This window comes from Gadus macrocephalus, chromosome 9, assembly GCF_031168955.1.
Source record: "Gadus macrocephalus chromosome 9, ASM3116895v1".
Taxonomy (NCBI): Eukaryota; Metazoa; Chordata; class Actinopteri; order Gadiformes; family Gadidae; genus Gadus; species Gadus macrocephalus.
Window position 1 is genome coordinate 9,334,946 of NC_082390.1, and position 19,220 is coordinate 9,354,165.

The window sequence follows — 19,220 nt, forward strand, 5'->3', positions numbered from 1 at the left end:
ATTCATCCATGGTGTGGTCTTGTTCGCCCCCCTCCCCCCCCCCCCCCCCCCGTAAATCACATAAAGGTACGCAAATACAGACGATAATTTATATTATTTGTATAATTCGAATGATTATTGTACAGTAAACTGTTGACATACAATCACAACATAATGTAACCATATAATGTATGCAGAAATAGCTGCACAGTGAAACCAGCGATGAGTGTAGTGTGAATTACAAGTGACTGGCCGGTAGGTTACTGGTTAAGGCTCTACACCTGTAGCCTCTACATCAGGCCGTTTATGGGCTGTAACTCAGCCAGCTGTCTCGTCTCCAGGTAGGCTGGTCGCTGCTGTGCCGTCTGATCGAGATCCGGCCCAGGACGCTGGACCAGTTAACGTGCTCACTGGAAGAGGCCCGAGAATGGGAGGTACTGGCTGTGCACCAGTAAGTGGAGCCGGCTCTATACTAACCCTGGATCATCTGTTGGGGCTTGATACTCATTTGACCCTCATTTTATGATGACAGGGTATTCATTATAATGGCCTGGTGCATTTCTCTCCCTTTTTCAGTTGGCACGCTTTGTGTTGTAAGAGTTCAAGGAAGGAAGTGGGGTGTGTTATCCCCATGGTTCACACACGCACACACGCACACACGCACACGCACACACACACACACACACACACACACACACACACACACACACACACACACACACACACACACACACACACACACACACACACACACACACACACACACACACACACACACCATGCTATTAGCATAGCCTCTTTGTGTTCCTTCAACGTCACCAAACTAACGGGTCTAGTGCTCGAGCCGAGCCGAACGTTCACAAACTACCCCTGTCTCTTCTGAGTTGGGGTTTTATTAAAGAAGTTAAAGCAGTGACAAAATGGCATAGATCACGACATTGAGGACATGCTAAGAAGTTATTAAATGAACATAAGTTTGGCTTACATTTAGTTTGGTTCACTGGCCCTTTAAGCACCTTCCTGAACATGGCCGGTGTGGCTGGGTGGAGGGGTCTCTAACGTGCCCCGGCCTGTCTGCAGGCTGCTGCTGAAGGTGCTGTCTCTGTACAGCAGCGATGTCAGGGTGACCATGGTGGGTCTGCGGGCCCTGGCTCTGCTGCTGGGGCAAGGTGAGACGTGTGTGTGTGTGTGTGTGTGTGTGTGTGTGTGTGTGTGTGTGTGTGTGTGTGTGTGTGTGTGTGTGTGTGTGTGTGTGTGTGTGTGTGTGTGTGTGTGTGTGTGTGTGTGTGTGTGTGTGTGTGTGTACTATTTTCGTCTCCCATTGTCGACTGTTTTATTCCCAAAATAACTGACCTTTTTGAATTGGTTCGGACAATATAATCACTGCCTACTATCTACACACACACATACCTATAGGCTATACACACACACCTGTGATAAACTAACAACGGAAGAATGTCAATGTCCCATGGCATGTTAAACTATGCTTTATCTTTTAAGTCACTTTACCAACAACATTCAAGAAAGTGGGGAAGCAGACTTGTGTCGCTACTATCCAGCAGACCTTCTGTGTTACAGCAGAACATCCGATCCAGCAGAATATATATATGTATATATGCATATTTATAAAATAAATACGAAGAGCAGAAAGCAAACCGCCCGTTCAGCCTGATCTGAGCTCTTCTGCTATCAGACTCTAGATGATAAGACTAGTCGGATTTGTGAGACTATTAGGAGTACAGGCTGCTATGGTTACTCTGGTAGTAAATTTCCAGTTTAGTCCTTAATGACGGCCCTCCCTGTTTAATGGCTTCAGCCCCAGGAATCCACAGTCCTCAATATGACATAGGGATGACACTTTAGGCCTTAAATTATCCTGTTCTTCCTGTTCTTCCTGTTCTTCGTGTGTGTGTGTGTGTGTGTGTGTGTGTGTGTGTGTGTGTGTGTGTGTGTGTGTGTGTGTGTGTGTGTGTGTGTGTGTGTGTGTGTGTGTGTGTGTGTGTGTGTGTGTGTGTGTGTGAGAGTTTGTGTGTGTGTGTGTGTGCATGTGTGTTTAATTGGCGATGTTAATTGTCTGTTGCATTATGAGTGTCTTTATAAATCTATTATTCTTATCATACCGCATACTGATGCTAGTTTCTCTAAAAGTGTGTGTGTGTGTGTGTGTGGACATCTGACACGTGTTATTGGGTGTGTGTGTGTGTGTGTGTGTGTGTGTGTGTGTGTGTGTGTGTGTGTGTGTGTGTGTGTGTGCGTTTGTGCGTGTACCTCTGACATGGTGTGTGTGTGTGTGTGTGTGTGTGTGTGTGTGTAGACATGCTGCCCCTCTTGGTGTTGGAGGAGGAGGAGGAGGTGTTCGGTCTTCTGGTTGAGGCCATGAGGAGGTTCTCCTCCAGCGAGGAGGTGCTGCTGCAGGGCTGTACCTCCCTGCAGCTCCTCTTGGAGAGAGGTAACACACACTCACTCACTCTGTCTGTCTCTCGCTCTCTCTACTACTCTCTGTCCCTCTCTCTTTCTCTGTCTCTCGCTCTCTCGCTCTCTCACTCTCTCTACTGCTCTCTCTCTCTTTCTCCCTCTCATCAATTAAATCACAAATATCCTTTACGACATGGAAAAAAATGATCTTTCTTTATATAAATAATTACAAATATTAAATGAAGACATAAAATACAAGGGATATGTGTCTCCAACTCACTCTCTTTCCCTGCCTCTTTTTGTCTCTCTCTCTCTGTCCCCCTCTCGCCCACTCCCCCTCCCTCTGTCCCTCTCTCTGTCTCTCCCTCCCTCTCGCCCACTCCCCCTCCCTCTGTCCCTCTCTCTGTCTCTCCCTCCCTCTCGCCCACTCCCCCTCCCTCCGTCCCTCTCTCTGTCTGTCTCTCCCTCCCTCTCGCCCACTCCCCCTCCCTCTGTCCCTCTCTCTGTCTCTCCCTCCCTCTCGCCCACTCCCCCTCCCTCCGTCCCTCTCTCTGTCTCTACCTCCCTCTCGCCCCCCTCTCTCCCATCCTTCGTATCTCTCCCCCCCCCCCCCCCCTCCATGCAGTGAGTGATGACCACCTGGTGGAGTTTGTTGAGACCCAGGATCACCTGGTGGTCCTGGGGACCCTTCAGGGGTCCCGGGTCAGACCAGACCTGCTCCTGCAGGCCATCAGGGTCCTGATCCCCCTGGCCGGACCTGGTAAGACCGGACCCTGACCCCACACCCACCCGTCACACTTTCCACACTTTTTTGGTGTTTTCGCACATTTTGGACATTTTGGTAAACTCTTTTATAGTTTGTATAATAGTTTGCAAAAAATGTAAACTTGTGGAAAAGTCTAAAGAAGAAATCCAACAAATGATGGAGAAGGTTTCACAATGAATTTTCTCTAGTTCTGATTTTACAAAAGCACTTAAAATAGTACTTGGCATCGTGTAGCATCTTATCCTAGCTATCTCTGTTGTATACTTTGAATTGGTTAACCTAGTGATTGTTAGTGTTTGGCACTTGATTCTATGAACATCCTTACTTTACCGACAGCGATATATTGTTGTTTCTCTTTCTTCTGACAAATATGCTTACTGTAAGTCGCAAAGCGTCTGCTGAATGCCCTAAAGGTAAATGTATTCTGCTACTTTGGTCTCCTTGTTTTTAGTATTCTGGGTGTTCTTGAGTATTTATAGTCTAAATATAAGTGTTTATATATAAGTAGAGTAGCTATTTGTGATGCGCCGTAACTAAGAGTTGGTACAAAGAGACTTAATAAACACTTTTAATGGTTGATTCAATGGGACCCACGTGTATGTTCGCTGGGTGGTTTCCTCTGATTCTATTTGTGGCGCTGGTCAGGAATACTCAGTAGGCTAGTGGTGCAAACACTGGACTGCGTGTGTTGTACCCTTTACTCAGAATCATTGTTAATTAGCGATAAGACGTTTGTCCGTCCGGCCCCACAGCCATGAGGTCTGTCAGATACGAACACTGTGGTCGTCCGGCTCCATAATGAAATTATCTGCCCGATGAGGGGCAGAGATAAGTATGTGATTAGAAAGTTACTAGAAGGATCTTATATATTTTTTTGTATTTTTAGGATTTAGGAACATGTTGCCAATGTGCAAATATTATTAAATTACTCAAACAGGACAAATTGGACTTTTGCGATATTAAAGGGGACATATCATGAAAACAACACTTTTCCTGGGATTTGGGGTGTTGTTTTGGGTCTCTGATGCTCCCACGCGCCTACAAACTTTGAAAAAGTCTGTACATGATTTTGTCAGTGAGATACGCATTTCTGAAAGTACCCCGCCTACAGTTACCAACCGAGCCAGTCAGTTTCGGCGCCCCCTCCTAGGTAGGAAGGAGTCACACTTGAATATTACCTCGACGAGCAGCTCCGGCGGGGGGAACTCGGCGGCAGCCCGGTAGCTGAGCTCCGGGAGTACAATCCCTTTCTCTGCCGGACTGCTGCCGAGCTCCCCCCGCCAAAGGTGCCGCCAGAGCTTCGGCGGCAGTCCGGAGGAGGAGACATGGAGGAGAAAAGGATTGTACTCCCGGAGCTGAGCTGCCGGACTGCCGCCGAGCTAAATACCAAATACCAACATATAATATTATTATTATTAGATTATATGATTGTATATTATATAGATATAGAGCTCCAGGAGTCTGCAAACGGCCACAATCCCTTCTCCATGCTGTGGTTCAGTCTGACAGCTCATTGGTCAATGGGCAGCAGCTCATTTGCATTAAAGCTACAGACACCAGAAACAGCGCATTCTGAAGGGACTGAAACAGAGGGGAGTAGCGGTAGGGAGAATTTTTTCCTAAAAGCTATTTCCAGCCAAAACTTAGAAATAAAAGCTTAGAAAACATGTTTTCTGGAACTCAAATACTGTGTTTACTTGTTGGGAAAACAACATAATATGTCTCCTTTAATAATATTGAGCTTAATTCTGAGGCTCCATCTCACTTGAACTATATGACGTTATATCATGTGTTGTCAACGTTGTCAACGTCATATATATATATATATATATATATATATATATATCGTCTGTCTGTCTTTCTATCTTATGAGAACTATATCTTATGAGAACTATCAGTGATGCCACATTAAACAAACATCAGGTGAAATATGTTAACATCCTTAGTAACCCTGCGTGTTTCTTTGTGCTTGTGTGTGTTTCTTTGCGTATGTGTGTGTGTGTGTGTGTACATGTGCATGTGAGCGTGCGCGTGTGTGTGTTTCTTTTTGTGGGTGCGTGTGTGCTTGTGCAGCCAGTAATGTCGAGATGTTGATGTCCGGCGGCGCCCGGGTTTACAGCTCGCTCATCGCCGCCATGGATGCCTTCCCGGACACTGAGGACCTACAGGAGGCCAGCTGCCGCCTCTTCAGGAGGTTAACATCAGGTACGGCCCAGGGGGTCAAAGGTCGTCCTGTTTGGAACAGTTCTACCGTGCACATTCTCAAGGTGTGATGTGATTGGCCGTTTCAAAATCTATCCTATAGTGACGTGTGGGCGTGTCTACCCAAGGAATAATGGATAGATCAGCCAATCAGCTGGTCCTGTTCACACACATTCACACCAACGGTGGTGTCAACCACGTAAGGCAGCTCGTCGGGAGCAGTTAGGGTGAGGTGCCCTGCTCAGAGGCACTCAGCTAGGAGGAGCTGGGGATCAAACTAGCAACCTTCCGGTTAATCACCTCTACATGCTCTGACCCTCCCCTGGCGTTGTGCTTCTTTTGTGGGGAGAAGAAGCCAACAGTTGCGTGAAGCAAAAGCCCATGTTCCTCACTCAATTGTGACTATTTTTCTCCCAAAAATGTTTTGCGCCGGTGAAGGGGGTCCTCCGCTGTAATAATATCTTGGAGGGGGTAAACTGTTAGTTAGTTTCTTTAAAAGTGTGTGTGTGTGTGTGTGTGTGTGTGTGTGTGTGTGTGTGTGTGTGTGTGTGTGTGTGTGTGTGTGTGTGTGTGTGTGTGTGTGTGTGTGTGTGTGTGTGTGTGTGTGTGTGTGTTTGTGCGTGCGGCTGCGTGTGCATGTGTGCGTGTGTGTGTGTGTGTGTGTGTGTGTGCGCCCCTCCAGAGAGCTACTACAACATCCTGGTGCTGAACGGGGTCCAGAGGGTGGCGGTCCGGGCGTGTCGGACGTTTCCCGACAACGCCGAGCTGAATGCTGCCGCCCTGTCCTGCCTGGCCGACCTCAGTGAGTCCTCACTCACCCACCAAGTCACTCACTCACTCACTCACTCACTCACTCACTCACTCACTCACTCACTCACTCACTCACCCACCCACTCACTCACTCACTCACTCACTCACTCACTCACTCACTCACTCACTCACTCACTCACTCACTCACTCACTCACTCACTCACTCACTCACTCACTCACCCACCCAGTCACTCATCACTCACTCACTCACTCACTCACTCACTCACTCACTCACTCACTCACTCACTCACTCACTCACTCACTCAATCACTCACTGTCTCATCACTCACTCACTGTCTCATCACTCACTCACTCACTCACTCACTCACTCACTACCTCACAGAAAATGTATATACAGTTGTAATAAGAAAACAGTTGGTATAATATACATTTTATGAAATATACAGTTGTTATAATATGCAGTGAATCACCAGTGCCAGTACTGAGGGGGAGGGGGGGGTCGTACAGGTCTGACAGGATATCCTGTCGGGGGAACTCATGACGCGATGGTGAAGCCCAGATCAAAATAAACCACAAATCTGGACATTATGTCCTCGGTGATAAAAGCGTTGTGTACAACTCAGCGACAAACCAGGGGCAGTTGGCATGTCTTGGTATAATGGACAACGGTTAGAAAATAAACTAATAAAACCAATTATTACGTTAGTGAAATCAGATATGGTGCTTTCCAGCAAAGAGATCTGCAGCATGGGAAAGGAAGTAATCCAGCAATGGAACAACTTCACTGTGTCCTCCTTCTCCTCATCTCCTTCTCCTCCTCCTTTTCCCTCTCCTCTCTCCTCCTCCTCCTCCTCCTTCTCCTCTCCTCCTCTCGTCCTTTTCCCTCTCCTTTTCTATTCTCCTCCTCCTCCTCCCCTCAGCCAGCACCATCGTGCAGAGCCAGGAGGTGGCTGCTCAGGGCCTGGAGGAGGGCGAGGAGGAGGAGAACCGGGGGAGGGAGGAGGTTGGGGATCTGGGTCTGGGCTGGATGGAGGTGTGCTGCTCCGCCCTGGATCTCCACCCTGCAGACCCCAACGTTCAGGTAAACGGACTGCATCTATACAGCCCTATTCTAACCCCGTGGCCACTCAAAGCACTAAACAATCTACGGCTTAATATTCTACCCATACCTCGGGAGTGTGCAAATGCACGCACACAAACACACACCAAGGCCTCCATTCCTCTGGAGGTAGAGGGGGGAATGGTAAAAGGACTGCATTTATGGAGCGCTTTCTAACCACCGGACACTTTTGGTGGCTGATCTCTGGGTCTCTGTGTACTCCATGCCTCGTCTGGTGGCTGACCTCTGGGTCTGTATATGTGCTCCATGCCTCGTCTGGTGGCTGACCTCTGGGTCCCCACAGGAGGCCGCCTGCAGGGCCGTCCACCGTCTGCTGGTCCACGGCGCCGGTCTGGACTACTGCCTGGAGGAGAGAGAGGAGAGGTACCCCCCACCACCGCCTCTTCCCCGGGGCCCCGCCCCCCTATACCCCCCCCACCACCGCCTCTTCCCCGGGGGTCCGCCCCCCTATACCCACCCCAACCCCGCCTCTTCCCCAGGGCCCCCGCCTCCCTATACCCCCCCCAACCCCGCCTCTTCCCCGGGCCCCGCCTCTCTGTACACCCTGTATGTAGTAGCACCTGAGAATAAACTCTCATGTGAGGGCGTTTGAGTGACTTTGTGTTAGTTACGTTAAGGCTTTGAAATGATGGCTTCTCAGATGTCAAGCAATCAAAGTATTCCATCAATAATTTTGTTGCGACAAAAAAGACAAACTGTCTCAAGTGCTGCATGAGGAAAGAAAAAGCGACTACGGGTCTTTTGTCTCCAGGCCTGTGGTCCACAGACAGCTGATGGCGGCCATGTTGCTGCACTCATCCGCCCCGGGCGTGTTCACCGCCGCCAGCGGAGCGCTGGCCTCGCTGCTCACACACGACGGTGAGCCGCGTGTTTCTATCTTCTACCACCGTCCCGTCCTTCTGCTCTGACCCCCGGACCTTCTGCTCTGGGTGTACTGAAGCATCCTCTCCCCCCTCTCTGAACTCCTCTCGGCTGTACTAACCATGTGCCCCCGGGGCCGTGACCCCAGGTAAGATGCGCTCGCTGCTGCTGTCCAACGGCCTCCACGTGAACCTGGTGGACATGATGAAGAGGCACGCGGCGTCGGAGGACATCTGCCTCAGCGCTTGCAGACTGCTGACCCTGCTCTTCCAGGGGAGGTGAACCACCCAGTCCTCCTCCTGAGACATTTACATTCAGGGCGTTTAGATATTTAAGTACATTTGTCTGAAGAAGGTGAAACAACAATATACAATATACAGTAAGGATGTTAATAGAAACAAGTGCCAAGCACTAACTATCGCTAGGTTAACCCATTCCCCTTATAGAACAAAGACAGATAGGCTGTTTTTAAGTGCCAGGACATACAACATACAATAAGTGTGTGAGAGGGTTGTCGGGGTGTCCAGGTGAATTGTGACCGGTCCCAGAGGCCCGAGTGTCTTGATTGGCCCATACCAGAACCTCTGGTCCTCCTCCCTTTGCAGGACGGCAAGCCTGGACGAGCTGAACATGGCCATGACCCAGATCCTGAAGACCATGAAGCTCCACAACTTCCAGCCCGAGGTCCAGCTGGAGGCCCTGCAGGCCAGCCTGGTGTTCCTCTGCCCAGGTACCCTGAGTCTGACCCCCAGGTACCCTGAGTCTGACCCCCAGGTACCCTGAGTCTGCCCCCCAGGTACCTTGAGTCTGACCCCCAGGTACCCTGATTCTGAGTCTGACTCCCAGGTACCCTGAGTCTGACCCCCAGGTACCCTGAGTCTGATCCCCAGGTACCCTGAGTCTGATCCCCAGGTACCCTGAGTCTGATCCCCAGGTACCCTGAGTCTGACCCCCAGGTACCCTGAGTCTGACCCCCAGGTACCCTGAGTCTGACCCCCAGGTACCCTGAGTCTGACCCCAGGTACCCTGAGTCTGAGTCTGACCCCAGGTACCCTGAGTCTGAGTCTGACCCCAGGTACCCTGAGTCTGAGTCTGACCCCCAGGTACCCTGAGTCTGACCCCCAGGTACCCTGAGTCTGACCCCCAGGTACCCTGAGTCTGATCCCCAGGTACCCTCAGTCTGATCCACAGGTACCCTGAGTCCGGGTCTGATCCCCAGGTACCCTGAGCCCAGGAGAGACCCTAGGGCATGGACAGGCTAGTGTTGGAGGTGATGAAGTTACTGGGTTTAGTCCCCTGGTAACTAAGCTGTCAACATTACATACAAAATATAATAATGTTTGAACAAAAGTATTTTCGCCAGCTCCAGTCCCTCTGTATGCAGTTGATGATGGATTTGAGTTTGTGTGTGGTGTATCGCTTGGGTTTTGTTTGTAGGAGTCATTTTTCTATGAATTTTGCTTGTCCAGAAATGCATTTAAACAAGCTCCATCAAGAGGAAGAGTTCTGGGCCTCTCTCATTTCTGAACCCTGCCTCTGGCCCTGGCCCTGGCCCTGACTGTGTGGTCTCATCCCACAGACCGCAGCCTGCGGGAGAACGGGGTCTCGGTTGGGGACCCCGACGCCGCGGACCTGTCCCTGAGGGTCCTGAAGAACCAGTGCGTGCTGGAGGGCGCCCACGCCGTGTACCTGGAGGCCCTGAACCGGGTAGGCCCCCTTCAGGTCCTCGGGCCTCGCCGCTCCTCGAGCCCACCCCTGTGTTTGTTTTGAAGGACCCTGACTCGGTAGGAGGGGTCACGCCGCCATCGCTCAGAGAAAGCGAAAGTCGATCATCAAACTCTATAACATTTACATTTAGGGCGTTTTTATCTGACGCGACTTGCAATATGTAAGTAATAAGTTTGTGAGCAGAAAGAGAAACAACAGCATATCGCTGTCTGTACCATAAGGATGTTGTAGCAACCAATAACGTAATAACTGCCAATAACGTAATAACTTTTTGCCAATCTAATGTCGCTCTGCAGATCAGGCTGGCCCCAAAGCTGTTTTGGCCGATTCAAGAATCCCAGATTAAAAGTAAAGCTTAGTTTATGCTACTGCGTAAAGTGTTCTCCGTAGCCACTCACAACGATGGAGACCGCGGGGCTGTCATTGGTCAGCTAATGTCTCCTTCCCGCAGCCCCTAGCGTTCCAGCGGTGAATTGCAATACCATACTGAAAACTGCAACGCAGAACTTCGATAGGCTCATGACTCCGTCGAAGTGTCTGCGTACATTATTGGCTGAGTTACATTTTCAAAGGATCTTTTTAATACAAGGACAATAGCGTAATAACCAGCCAATAACGTTATACGTGATTACCTTATCGGCAAAAAGTTATTACGTTATTGGCTCAACAACTTAGTTACATTATTGGCAATTTATTACTTTATTGGCTTTACATTAAAATAATTACGTTATTGGCCGTTATTACATTATTGGTTGCTATAGATGTTCATAGAACCAAGGGCCAAGCACTAACAACCACTAGGTTAATCCATTCCCTGTTTAGAACAAGGATAGCTAGAATAAGACGCTACACAATGCTAGGTACTATTTTTTTTTTTAAGTGCAAGGATGTACAACAAACAATAAGTGCGTCAGAGAGTCACAACTCTTCTCTGTCTTGGTGGCGGAACGAGCTCCCTGCTAACGTCAGGACTGCAGAGTCACTCACCAGCTTCCGCAAAAGACTGAAGAACCGCTTGTTCATAGTTCACTTTGACTCTGCATGGCCTCCCCCCTACACACACACAGAAGAACACACACAGGGGGGGGGAGACACACAGAGGAACGCACACAGAGGAACACACACAGAGGAACACTATCAGGTCATCAGAGTTAATTCAGATTGTCGTCCAACTTAATAATAGAGATAACAGCATTCCGCAGGGAACGGCATCCCCGCACTGCACCGGCGGGTACTTATAAGCACTATTTGACTCGGATTAAAGCGACACGCTGAGATTACTCAATTATCGTTTCAATGTCTTACTCAGAATTAGACGAGATGTTAAAGTCTAACTTCATCAGTAGGGGAGTTCTCTGGGTTAGCTTCGCTTACCGTGTGTGTGTGTGTGTGTGTGTGTGTGTGTGTGTGTGTGTGTGTGTGTGTGTGTGTGTGTGTGTGTGTGTGTGTGTGTGTGTGTGTGTGTGTGTGTGTGTGTGTGCACTTGTGTGTGTTTGTGCGTGTGTGTGTCTCTATATATGTGTGTGTGTGTGCACTTGTATGCGCGTGTGTGTGTGTTGTGCGTGTGCCTGCACTTGTGGTCGTGTGTAGTTCATCAGCAGCCCAGCCATCCAGACATGCGGTCTGAGGGTGTTGTCTGCACTAGCCGACTGCTCTGGTGCAGTGGACCTCCTCTGCCAGCAGGGGGCGATAGACACCGTGCTGCACACGCTCCAGATGTTCCCCAGGGATCGAGGTACAACAACTCTGTGGTACAAACCTCCACCTCCACCTTCACATTCACATGAGGTTAACACACCGAAGACCGAGGGGGATGCATGAGTCAGGGTCGTAGACCTGGTCCTCAGAGCTCCAGCTGTGGGGTCTCACCCTGTGTTGGGGTCCTCAGGGGTCCAGCTGTGGGGTCTCACCCTGTGTTGTGGTCCTCAGAGCTCCAGCTGTGGGGTCTCACCCTGTGTTGTGGTCCTCAGGGGTCCAACTGTGGGGTCTCACCCCGTGTTGTGGTCCTCAGAGCTCCAGCGGTGGGGTCTCACCCCGTGTTGTGGTCCTCAGAGCTCCAGCGGTGGGGTCTCACCCTGTGTTGTGGTCCTCAGGGGTCCAGCTGTGGGGTCTCATCCTGTGTTGTGGTCCTCAGGGGTCCAGCTGTGGGGTCTCACCCTGTGTTGTGGTCCTCAGGGGTCCAGCTGTGGGGTCTCACCCTGTGTTGTGGTCCTCAGGGGTCCAGCTGTGGGGTCTCACCCTGTGTTGTGGTCCTCAGGGGTCCAGCTGTGGGGTCTCACCCTGTGTTGTGGTCCTCAGGGGTCCAGCTGTGGGGTCTCACCCTGTGTTGTGGTCCTCAGGGGTCCAGCTGTGGGGTCTCACCCTGTGTTGTGGTCCTCAGGGGTCCAGCGGTGGGGTCTCACCCCGTGTTGTGGTCCTCAGAGCTCCAGCGGTGGGGTCTCACCCTGTGTTGTGGTCCTCAGGGGTCCAGCTGTGGGGTCTCACCCTGTGTTGTGGTCCTCAGGGGTCCAGCTGTGGGGTCTCACCCTGTGTTGTGGTCCTCAGGGGTCCAGCTGTGGGGTCTCACCCTGTGTTGTGGTCCTCAGGGGTCCAGCTGTGGGGTCTCACCCTGTGTTGTGGTCCTCAGGGGTCCAGCGGTGGGGTCTCACCCTGTGTTGTGGTCCTCAGGGGTCCAGCTGTGGGGTCTCACCCTGTGTTGTGGTCCTCAGGGGTCCAGCTGTGGGGTCTCACCCTGTGTTGTGGTCCTCAGGGGTCCAGCTGTGGGGTCTCACCCTGTGTTGTGGTCCTCAGGGGTCCAGCTGTGGGGTCTCACCCTGTGTTGTGGTCCTCAGGGGTCCAGCTGTGGGGTCTCACCCTGCTCCAGCACCTGGTCTCCAGGAAGAAGCTGTCCAGGGTGATGGTCCCGGTCCTGGCCTCCGTGGTGGTCTCGTCCCTCGGCCAGTACGCTGACGACCCCCCCCTGCTGCTCAAGGTCAGCTGGGGCTCCTCCCCCTCCCTCTCAGACACGCCCCATCAGGCCTGCTGAACACGCCCCTCTCAGCACTGTTGAATACTGGATCCTGATTGGTCCGTGACACCTCAGCCTTTAAGGGTTCTGAATCAGTGCTACAAGCAAACAACACAACAGATCACAACAAAGCAACACAATACAACTTTTACCCAGACGCAAAAACAATATGTTCAATTTACCACAGAGAAAAATTAACATTCTAATTTGATAAAAAACACAAATATAATCAATAAAACGAAGAAAATAAGTAATTTCAAACTGACTTCGTCTCGCTGACCACGATGAAGCAGCAGTGGCGGCCATTTTGGAGGCGGGTTTCTGTTTCCGCAGCATTCTATTGGCTCGGTGGTCCTGAACGCCCCTCCCCCCACCCCCCCCCCCCCCCCTCCAGGGCTTCCTGGTGGCGTTGAGGATGATGGACGCCTGCTCCAACGCCGCCGCCGACCTGCAGCGGGAGGACTTCGACAGCCACGTCTTCAGACACGTCCAGGAGGACACGCCCCCCCACCACCCCCCCTTGGTGAGACCTAACTCCCGCCCCCCCCCCCCCCCCCCGGGTGAGACTGGGTACTGGAACAGGAACCTTACTCACCACTGAAGGGAGCTTGAGGGGAGACTCAGCGGCCATGACAGGACCCGAAAACATCAATAATAAGAAGGGAACTATAAATAAGAATACGCAAATAATGACCAAGAATATGCTCTGTCTCTGTCTCTCCCCATCTCCCCCATCTCCCCCATCTCCCCATCTCTCTCTCCTCCCCCCCTCCCGTAGCTGCGGCGGTCGGCCTGCCTGTCCCTCCTCCGGCTGTGCTCTGACCACGCCCTCCGCTCCGTCATGCTGGAGAAGGCGTGCGGCGGCGACAACGTGGCGATGGCGGAGTGCCTCGTCGTCATGGGCGCCGACGTCAACAGGAAGTCCGGAGCGGAGTCCCTCATCTACCAGGTCAGAGGTCGTCGGGCGTCCGTCGCCGGGCAGCGCTGAGCCCCTAGCAACCGCAACAGGGCTACCGCGGAAACCAACACAGGGATATCATGGGGATAAAAATGAAATCTGTATAATATATGATATATAATCTATCTCCTGTCTGTCTGTCCATCTGTTATATATGATATATTTAAATGTATCATATATATATGATATATTTATCCGTCTATCAATCTGTCTGTCTGTCTTTCTATCTCCTATTTCTCTGTCTTACTCTTTAAACTGTCTGTCTCCCATCTATCTCTTCCTATCTATCCTCCCCACCTCCCTCCCCTCACCCCTCTCTCCCTCCCCCCTTCCACCCTCCCCCCTTCCTCCCTCTCCCCCCCTCCCCTCAATCTCCTTCTCCCCTTCCCCCCTCTCTCCCTCACTCCCTCACCCCTCCTCCCCCTCATCCTCTCCCCCTCCCTCCCCCTCTCCCCCTCCCTCCCCCCTCCCAGGTGTGTGAGCGGGGCGGGCCCCTGGAGCTGGTGGAGCTCCTTCTCGGGGGGGGCGGGGTCCCGGAGCAGCAGCTCCGCAGGGCGCTGGGGGCCAGCGTGCGGCGAGGGGACGGTCCCGCCGTGGTCCTGCTGCTGGCCCGCCTCGGCCTGGACCCCCACACGGGCTGCCTCACCCTGGGGGGCCTCCGCCTGGGCCGTCTGGACCCCGCCTGGCTGGGGCCCCTGCTGGCGGAGCGCGGGAGGGGCCCCAGGGAGGGGGAGGGCCACGGTAAGGGAGCGGGTGTTTGTAGAGGACTGAGGGAGAGAGGGAGGGGGGGGGGGATGGGGGAGGACGATAGGGGGTGAGGGAGGGGGGCTGGGAGAGGGGAAGGGGAGTAGGGAGGACGGGAGAGAGGGAGGGAGGGTCGGGAGATAGGGAGGGAGGGGGGGGATTGAGAGGAGGAAGAGGGAGAGGAGAGGGGGGGGAGGGGAGAGGGGAAAGGAGGGGGGGGAGGGAGGTTCTGCATAAAGGTGTCTGCTAAATGCCCTGATTGTGAATGTAAAGACTTCTCTGTAAATAACACGCTAAACAAGAGGAGGAGGAGGAGGAGGAGGAGGAGGGTGATAGTGATAGTGATGAAGACTCCCTCTGCGGTCCAGGTCCAGGGGACCGTCTGGCCCAGTACGTCCGGTCCCACCAGAGGCCCAGGAGCAGCGCCGGGCCCGGGGGCGTGGCCATCCCTGGGGGCGTGGCCGACCTGTGTCTGACTCCGGGCGACATATCGGACGAGAGCGACGACTCCAACCTCAGCTTCCTGTCGGTGGAGGACGGGCCCTTCCTGCCCGAGGGGCTGGAGAGCGACGGTGAGAGGAGGCGTGGCCACAACGAGATAGGGCATGGTCACAGTTTGAGAGGGCGTGGTTTGGCCAAGTTACACTAGAAAAAAATAAACAATGCCTTTCGTAGACGGCTCGCCCCGCTGGATTGCTCTGTCAGTGCTACGACAGTGCTACGTCTGCGCTACGTCAGTGCTACGTCAGCGCTACGTCACAATACGTCTACCTTGTAGCAATAAACCTTTATTTATAGTGATGTTCGTTGGTCTCGTCTAACTGATGTCTTTCCTCTCGCAGGCAGTGATTCGCTTCCGGGAGCTCCCTCCCCAAAGGCCCTCCACCAATCGGCTGAGGAGCTGAACGGGGGGGTCCTGAGGATGGGCCTGGGGCGTCCCCGGTGTGCCAGCGAGGAGGTGAGGCCGGGCTTCACTTCATCTCACCTCCAGTCAACAAGTTCTGCCACATTTTGGTCAAATCTCATTGGCTTCTTCTCTAGCATGTGTTACAAATCGGCCAATCCAATTGGTTGACTAATTTGAGGTAGCCCAATTGGAGTTAATTAGTCAAGTGGATTCTTATTTACCTATTTCGTAAGTAAAAAAACTAAATATCCAACAGGCTCATTCCAGCTCTTTCGTTATCCCTATTGGCTCAATGTTCTAGTCAGGTGACTCATAATAATAACTTGTAGTCCATAACTCAAATGCTGTGGTTGGCGGCCCTGCCTGTCCTGGGGCGTCTCTAACACACGGTGGCGCTGTTCTCCCCAGACCGCAGGGCGCCCGGACCCACGACACAAACACCGGAGCGGGAGCTTCACCAGAGGTACGACAACTCCTCAGTCTGATCCCAGGGCTGCTGCTGTCAGATCCTGGGTCGGTGGGGTCAGATAACATACAGATGTGTACCTCGTGTGGTTAGACAGGTCCTGTACAGATGTGTACCTGTATGGTGAGACCCGTCCCAGATGTGGACTCCTTTGTGATCTTCTCCCGGTGAAAAGTTGTGTCCCCCCCCCCCCCAGGGATCCACTCCCCAGGGATCCACTCCCCCCTGCTGGGCTCCAGGGGAGAGCGGTCTCCCCCCCTGACAGTGGACCGGGTCCGGGACCTGGACCTGTCGGGGAACGAGCTGGACTCTGTGAGCTGTCTGACGGACCCGGGCGCGGTCCTGCCTCACCTGGAGCACCTGCTCCGTCTGGACCTCAGCCACAACTGCCTGCTGGACTTCCCCCCGGAGCTGTGTCCGGTACGGAGTAGACCTCAGGCAGAAACTTATTTAATATAATATTGATTTGTTTTCATTCTTGTACTTTTGAATATTTTGTACATTGTTTTTATGGTGTGTCCCTGTGTGTGTGTGTCCCTGTGTGTCTATGTGCCCTTGATGTGTTTGTGTGTGTGTGTGTGTGTGTGTGTGTGTGCGATCATGTGTGTGTCTTTGTGTGTGTGTTCCAGAGCCTGAGCAGCCTGACCCGTCTGGACCTCCAGGGGAACAGGCTGAGCTGGCTGCCCCCGGCCCTGCTGGCCCTGCCCTCCCTGGGCACGCTCAACCTCTCCCGCAACGCCCTGCTCGGCCCTCTGCTGCCCCCTGACCCCGACAGCGTCTGCTGCCCGTCGCTACGGCAACTGAACCTGTCCTTCAACCGGCTCGGGGCCGTGCCCCCCGCCCTGGGCCGGGTCGCCCCCCTGCTGACAGAGCTGCTGCTGGAGGGGTGGGTGGAGCCGTCAATCAAACTCTGTTCACGTAGCGCTGCTCTTTGTGTACTTTATTAATATAGAGACGATACATTTACATTTACATTTAGAGACGTAGAATACATTTACGTTCAGGGCGTTTAGCAGACGCTTTGATCCAAAGCGACTAACAATAAGTACATTTGTCAGAAGAAAGAGGAACAACAATCTATATCTGTCAGTACAGTATGGATGTTCATAGAACCAAGTGCCAATCACTAACAATCACTAGGTTAACCCATTCCCCGTATACAACAGAGATAGCTAGGATAAGACACGCTACACAAGGCTTAATTCTGTTTTTAAGTGCCAGGACGTGCAACATACAATGCATACAATATAATGTCCCTTAATAATTCGTGATGATGATGATGATGAAGACAAATCACGTTTTTTTGTATTTTACGAATGCAACGTTTTGTTCGTCGTAACGTAAAGAGGGGAACCATTCTTAACATTCTGTTCATGTCATCTAGTTCAGTGATTCAACTGGTTGGTCGCATTTGAGAAGGTCACAAACTGCTGATGTGTTTTGGTCTCACTGAGACGTGATCCCCTCGGTAACCCGGGCACGTGTTCCTCCTCAGTAATGAGATCCGTGTTCTGGGAGCTCCGCTGGGTCTGCAGGAGCTCAGGGTGCTGGACCTGGGTAGGAACATCATAGAAGACATCTCCTCAGACTTCCTGATCAGCTGTCCCAGGCTGGAGACCTTCAGCGCCTCCATGAACAAACTGGGTGAGTAAATCCAGTCGGGGTCATATGGTTAGAAAGGACCTTTAAATACCTCCTGTCTTGTACAGTTTAAGTACCTCCCACGTGTACTGTACCTTTATATACCACCCCTCGGTACTGTACCTTTAAATACCTCCCATGTGTACTGTACCTTTAAATACCACCCCTCGGTACTGTACCTTTAAATACCTCCCATGTGTACTGTACCTTTATATACCACCCCTCGGTACTGTACCTTTAAATACCTCCCATGTGTACTGTACCTTTAAATACCACCCCTCGGTACTGTACCTTTAAATACCTCCCATGTGTACTGTACCTTTAAATACCACCCCTCGGTACTGTACCTTTAAATACCTCCCATGTTTACTGTACCTTTACTGCACTGTACTCGTCTGTACTGTGATGTGATTTTTTGACTCTGATTTTAAGGTTCAATCTGCCAGCTGCCTGCCAGACTAACGACTTTGAAACTGTCTGACAACCGCTTCAGAGACGTCCCTGAGGTTGTGCTCCGACTCCCCAAGTGAGCTAACAGCATATTTTCTTCTGTATTAAAATTGTATTTAATATATATATATATATTTTCTTTTTCTATTTTTAATCCAAACTGAATCCTGATTGGCATACGCTGGAGGACAACGTTCTTACTGGCCTATATTGGTGGAGAACTTTCTCACTGGCGTCCCTTGGTGGAGGACGTTCAGCCGTCTTTATGTCTCGATGTCCTCGTCTCTGTAGCCTGCGGTCGCTGGACCTCAGGAGTAACGACATCGCGGTCCTGCCGGGCCCGCGGGACTGGGCCTCGCTCAACCTCCGGGAGCTGATCCTGGGCCAGAACCGTATCGCCGCTCTGGACCTGAGCGGACCGGTCTACAAGTGGTCCCGCCTGGAGAAGCTGCACCTGGGGAACAACAAGCTGACGGAGGTAAACGCTCCCTGGCGAACAGCAGGAGCCTCGTCGCGTGTTGTGGATGTGGGCCGCGTGTTGAGGTCGTGGTTCTTTCGCTCTAACCCGCTCTGCCTCCTCCTGAGCCACAGGCCCCACCCAGGCCGTCTGATCTTCAAACTGTAAATGTGGCCGACGTTCCCCTGAAAGACACCAAGGCCCTGAATGAACCCAGAAGCCTTCTCCTGTCCTCCTGTCCTCCTGTTCCCCGGGTCCCCCTCCAGGTTCCCCCTCAGATCGGAGCCCTGGAGGAGCTCACCTCCCTGGACCTGAGCCACAACGCCTCCCTGCGCTCCTTCCCCGACGAGATGGGCCGCCTGGGCCGGCTCTGGGACCTGCCCCTGGAGGGGCTGCGGCTGCAGCTGGACCTCAAGCTCATCGGCAGCAAGACCAAGGACATCGTCAGGTCTGTCTGCAGGGGGGGTCGTGGCTCCTGCTGTTTTCGTTTGTACGAAGGACATCATGGTGTAACGTCTAAAGGAAATGTTTGCGATTCTCGATGTCTGTAGGAGTCCGCTGTACTCAGAGTCGGTCCTATTTCATTGTGTTTCTTTCACCCCTCTGGTGACGTTCAGAGCGTGTTCCCTACCTCAGGGAGGTTGGAGGTAGGTGGTAGGAGGTACCTCAGTGGGGTGTAGGGATGGTCCTGGACTAGGGCTCTCCGCTTCAAGGCTCCTGTTTCCCAGCAGGTCCCTTCAGCCTAACT

At 52.3% G+C, this 19,220-nt stretch overlaps 1 protein-coding gene across 2 annotated transcripts in view; it reads left to right on the forward strand.

Annotated features, from left to right (window-relative positions):
- lrrk2 (leucine-rich repeat kinase 2) overlaps positions 1-19,220 on the forward strand; it is a 37,464-nt gene that overhangs the window by 1,617 nt on the left and 16,627 nt on the right. For both annotated transcript variants that reach the window (XM_060061614.1, XM_060061615.1), the window contains exons 3-28: positions 321-430; positions 1,060-1,148; positions 2,294-2,428; positions 3,020-3,154; positions 5,234-5,365; positions 6,045-6,164; positions 7,054-7,214; positions 7,537-7,616; positions 8,005-8,111; positions 8,263-8,392; positions 8,720-8,844; positions 9,694-9,821; positions 11,433-11,577; positions 12,674-12,813; positions 13,244-13,372; positions 13,628-13,798; positions 14,281-14,548; positions 14,920-15,123; positions 15,394-15,509; positions 15,867-15,921; positions 16,121-16,344; positions 16,554-16,810; positions 17,420-17,568; positions 17,998-18,091; positions 18,307-18,493; positions 18,739-18,920. In XM_060061614.1, coding sequence (XP_059917597.1) covers positions 321-430; positions 1,060-1,148; positions 2,294-2,428; positions 3,020-3,154; positions 5,234-5,365; positions 6,045-6,164; positions 7,054-7,214; positions 7,537-7,616; positions 8,005-8,111; positions 8,263-8,392; positions 8,720-8,844; positions 9,694-9,821; positions 11,433-11,577; positions 12,674-12,813; positions 13,244-13,372; positions 13,628-13,798; positions 14,281-14,548; positions 14,920-15,123; positions 15,394-15,509; positions 15,867-15,921; positions 16,121-16,344; positions 16,554-16,810; positions 17,420-17,568; positions 17,998-18,091; positions 18,307-18,493; positions 18,739-18,920 — 3,773 coding nt within the window. The remainder of the gene's footprint in view (positions 1-320; positions 431-1,059; positions 1,149-2,293; positions 2,429-3,019; positions 3,155-5,233; positions 5,366-6,044; positions 6,165-7,053; positions 7,215-7,536; positions 7,617-8,004; positions 8,112-8,262; positions 8,393-8,719; positions 8,845-9,693; positions 9,822-11,432; positions 11,578-12,673; positions 12,814-13,243; positions 13,373-13,627; positions 13,799-14,280; positions 14,549-14,919; positions 15,124-15,393; positions 15,510-15,866; positions 15,922-16,120; positions 16,345-16,553; positions 16,811-17,419; positions 17,569-17,997; positions 18,092-18,306; positions 18,494-18,738; positions 18,921-19,220) is intronic.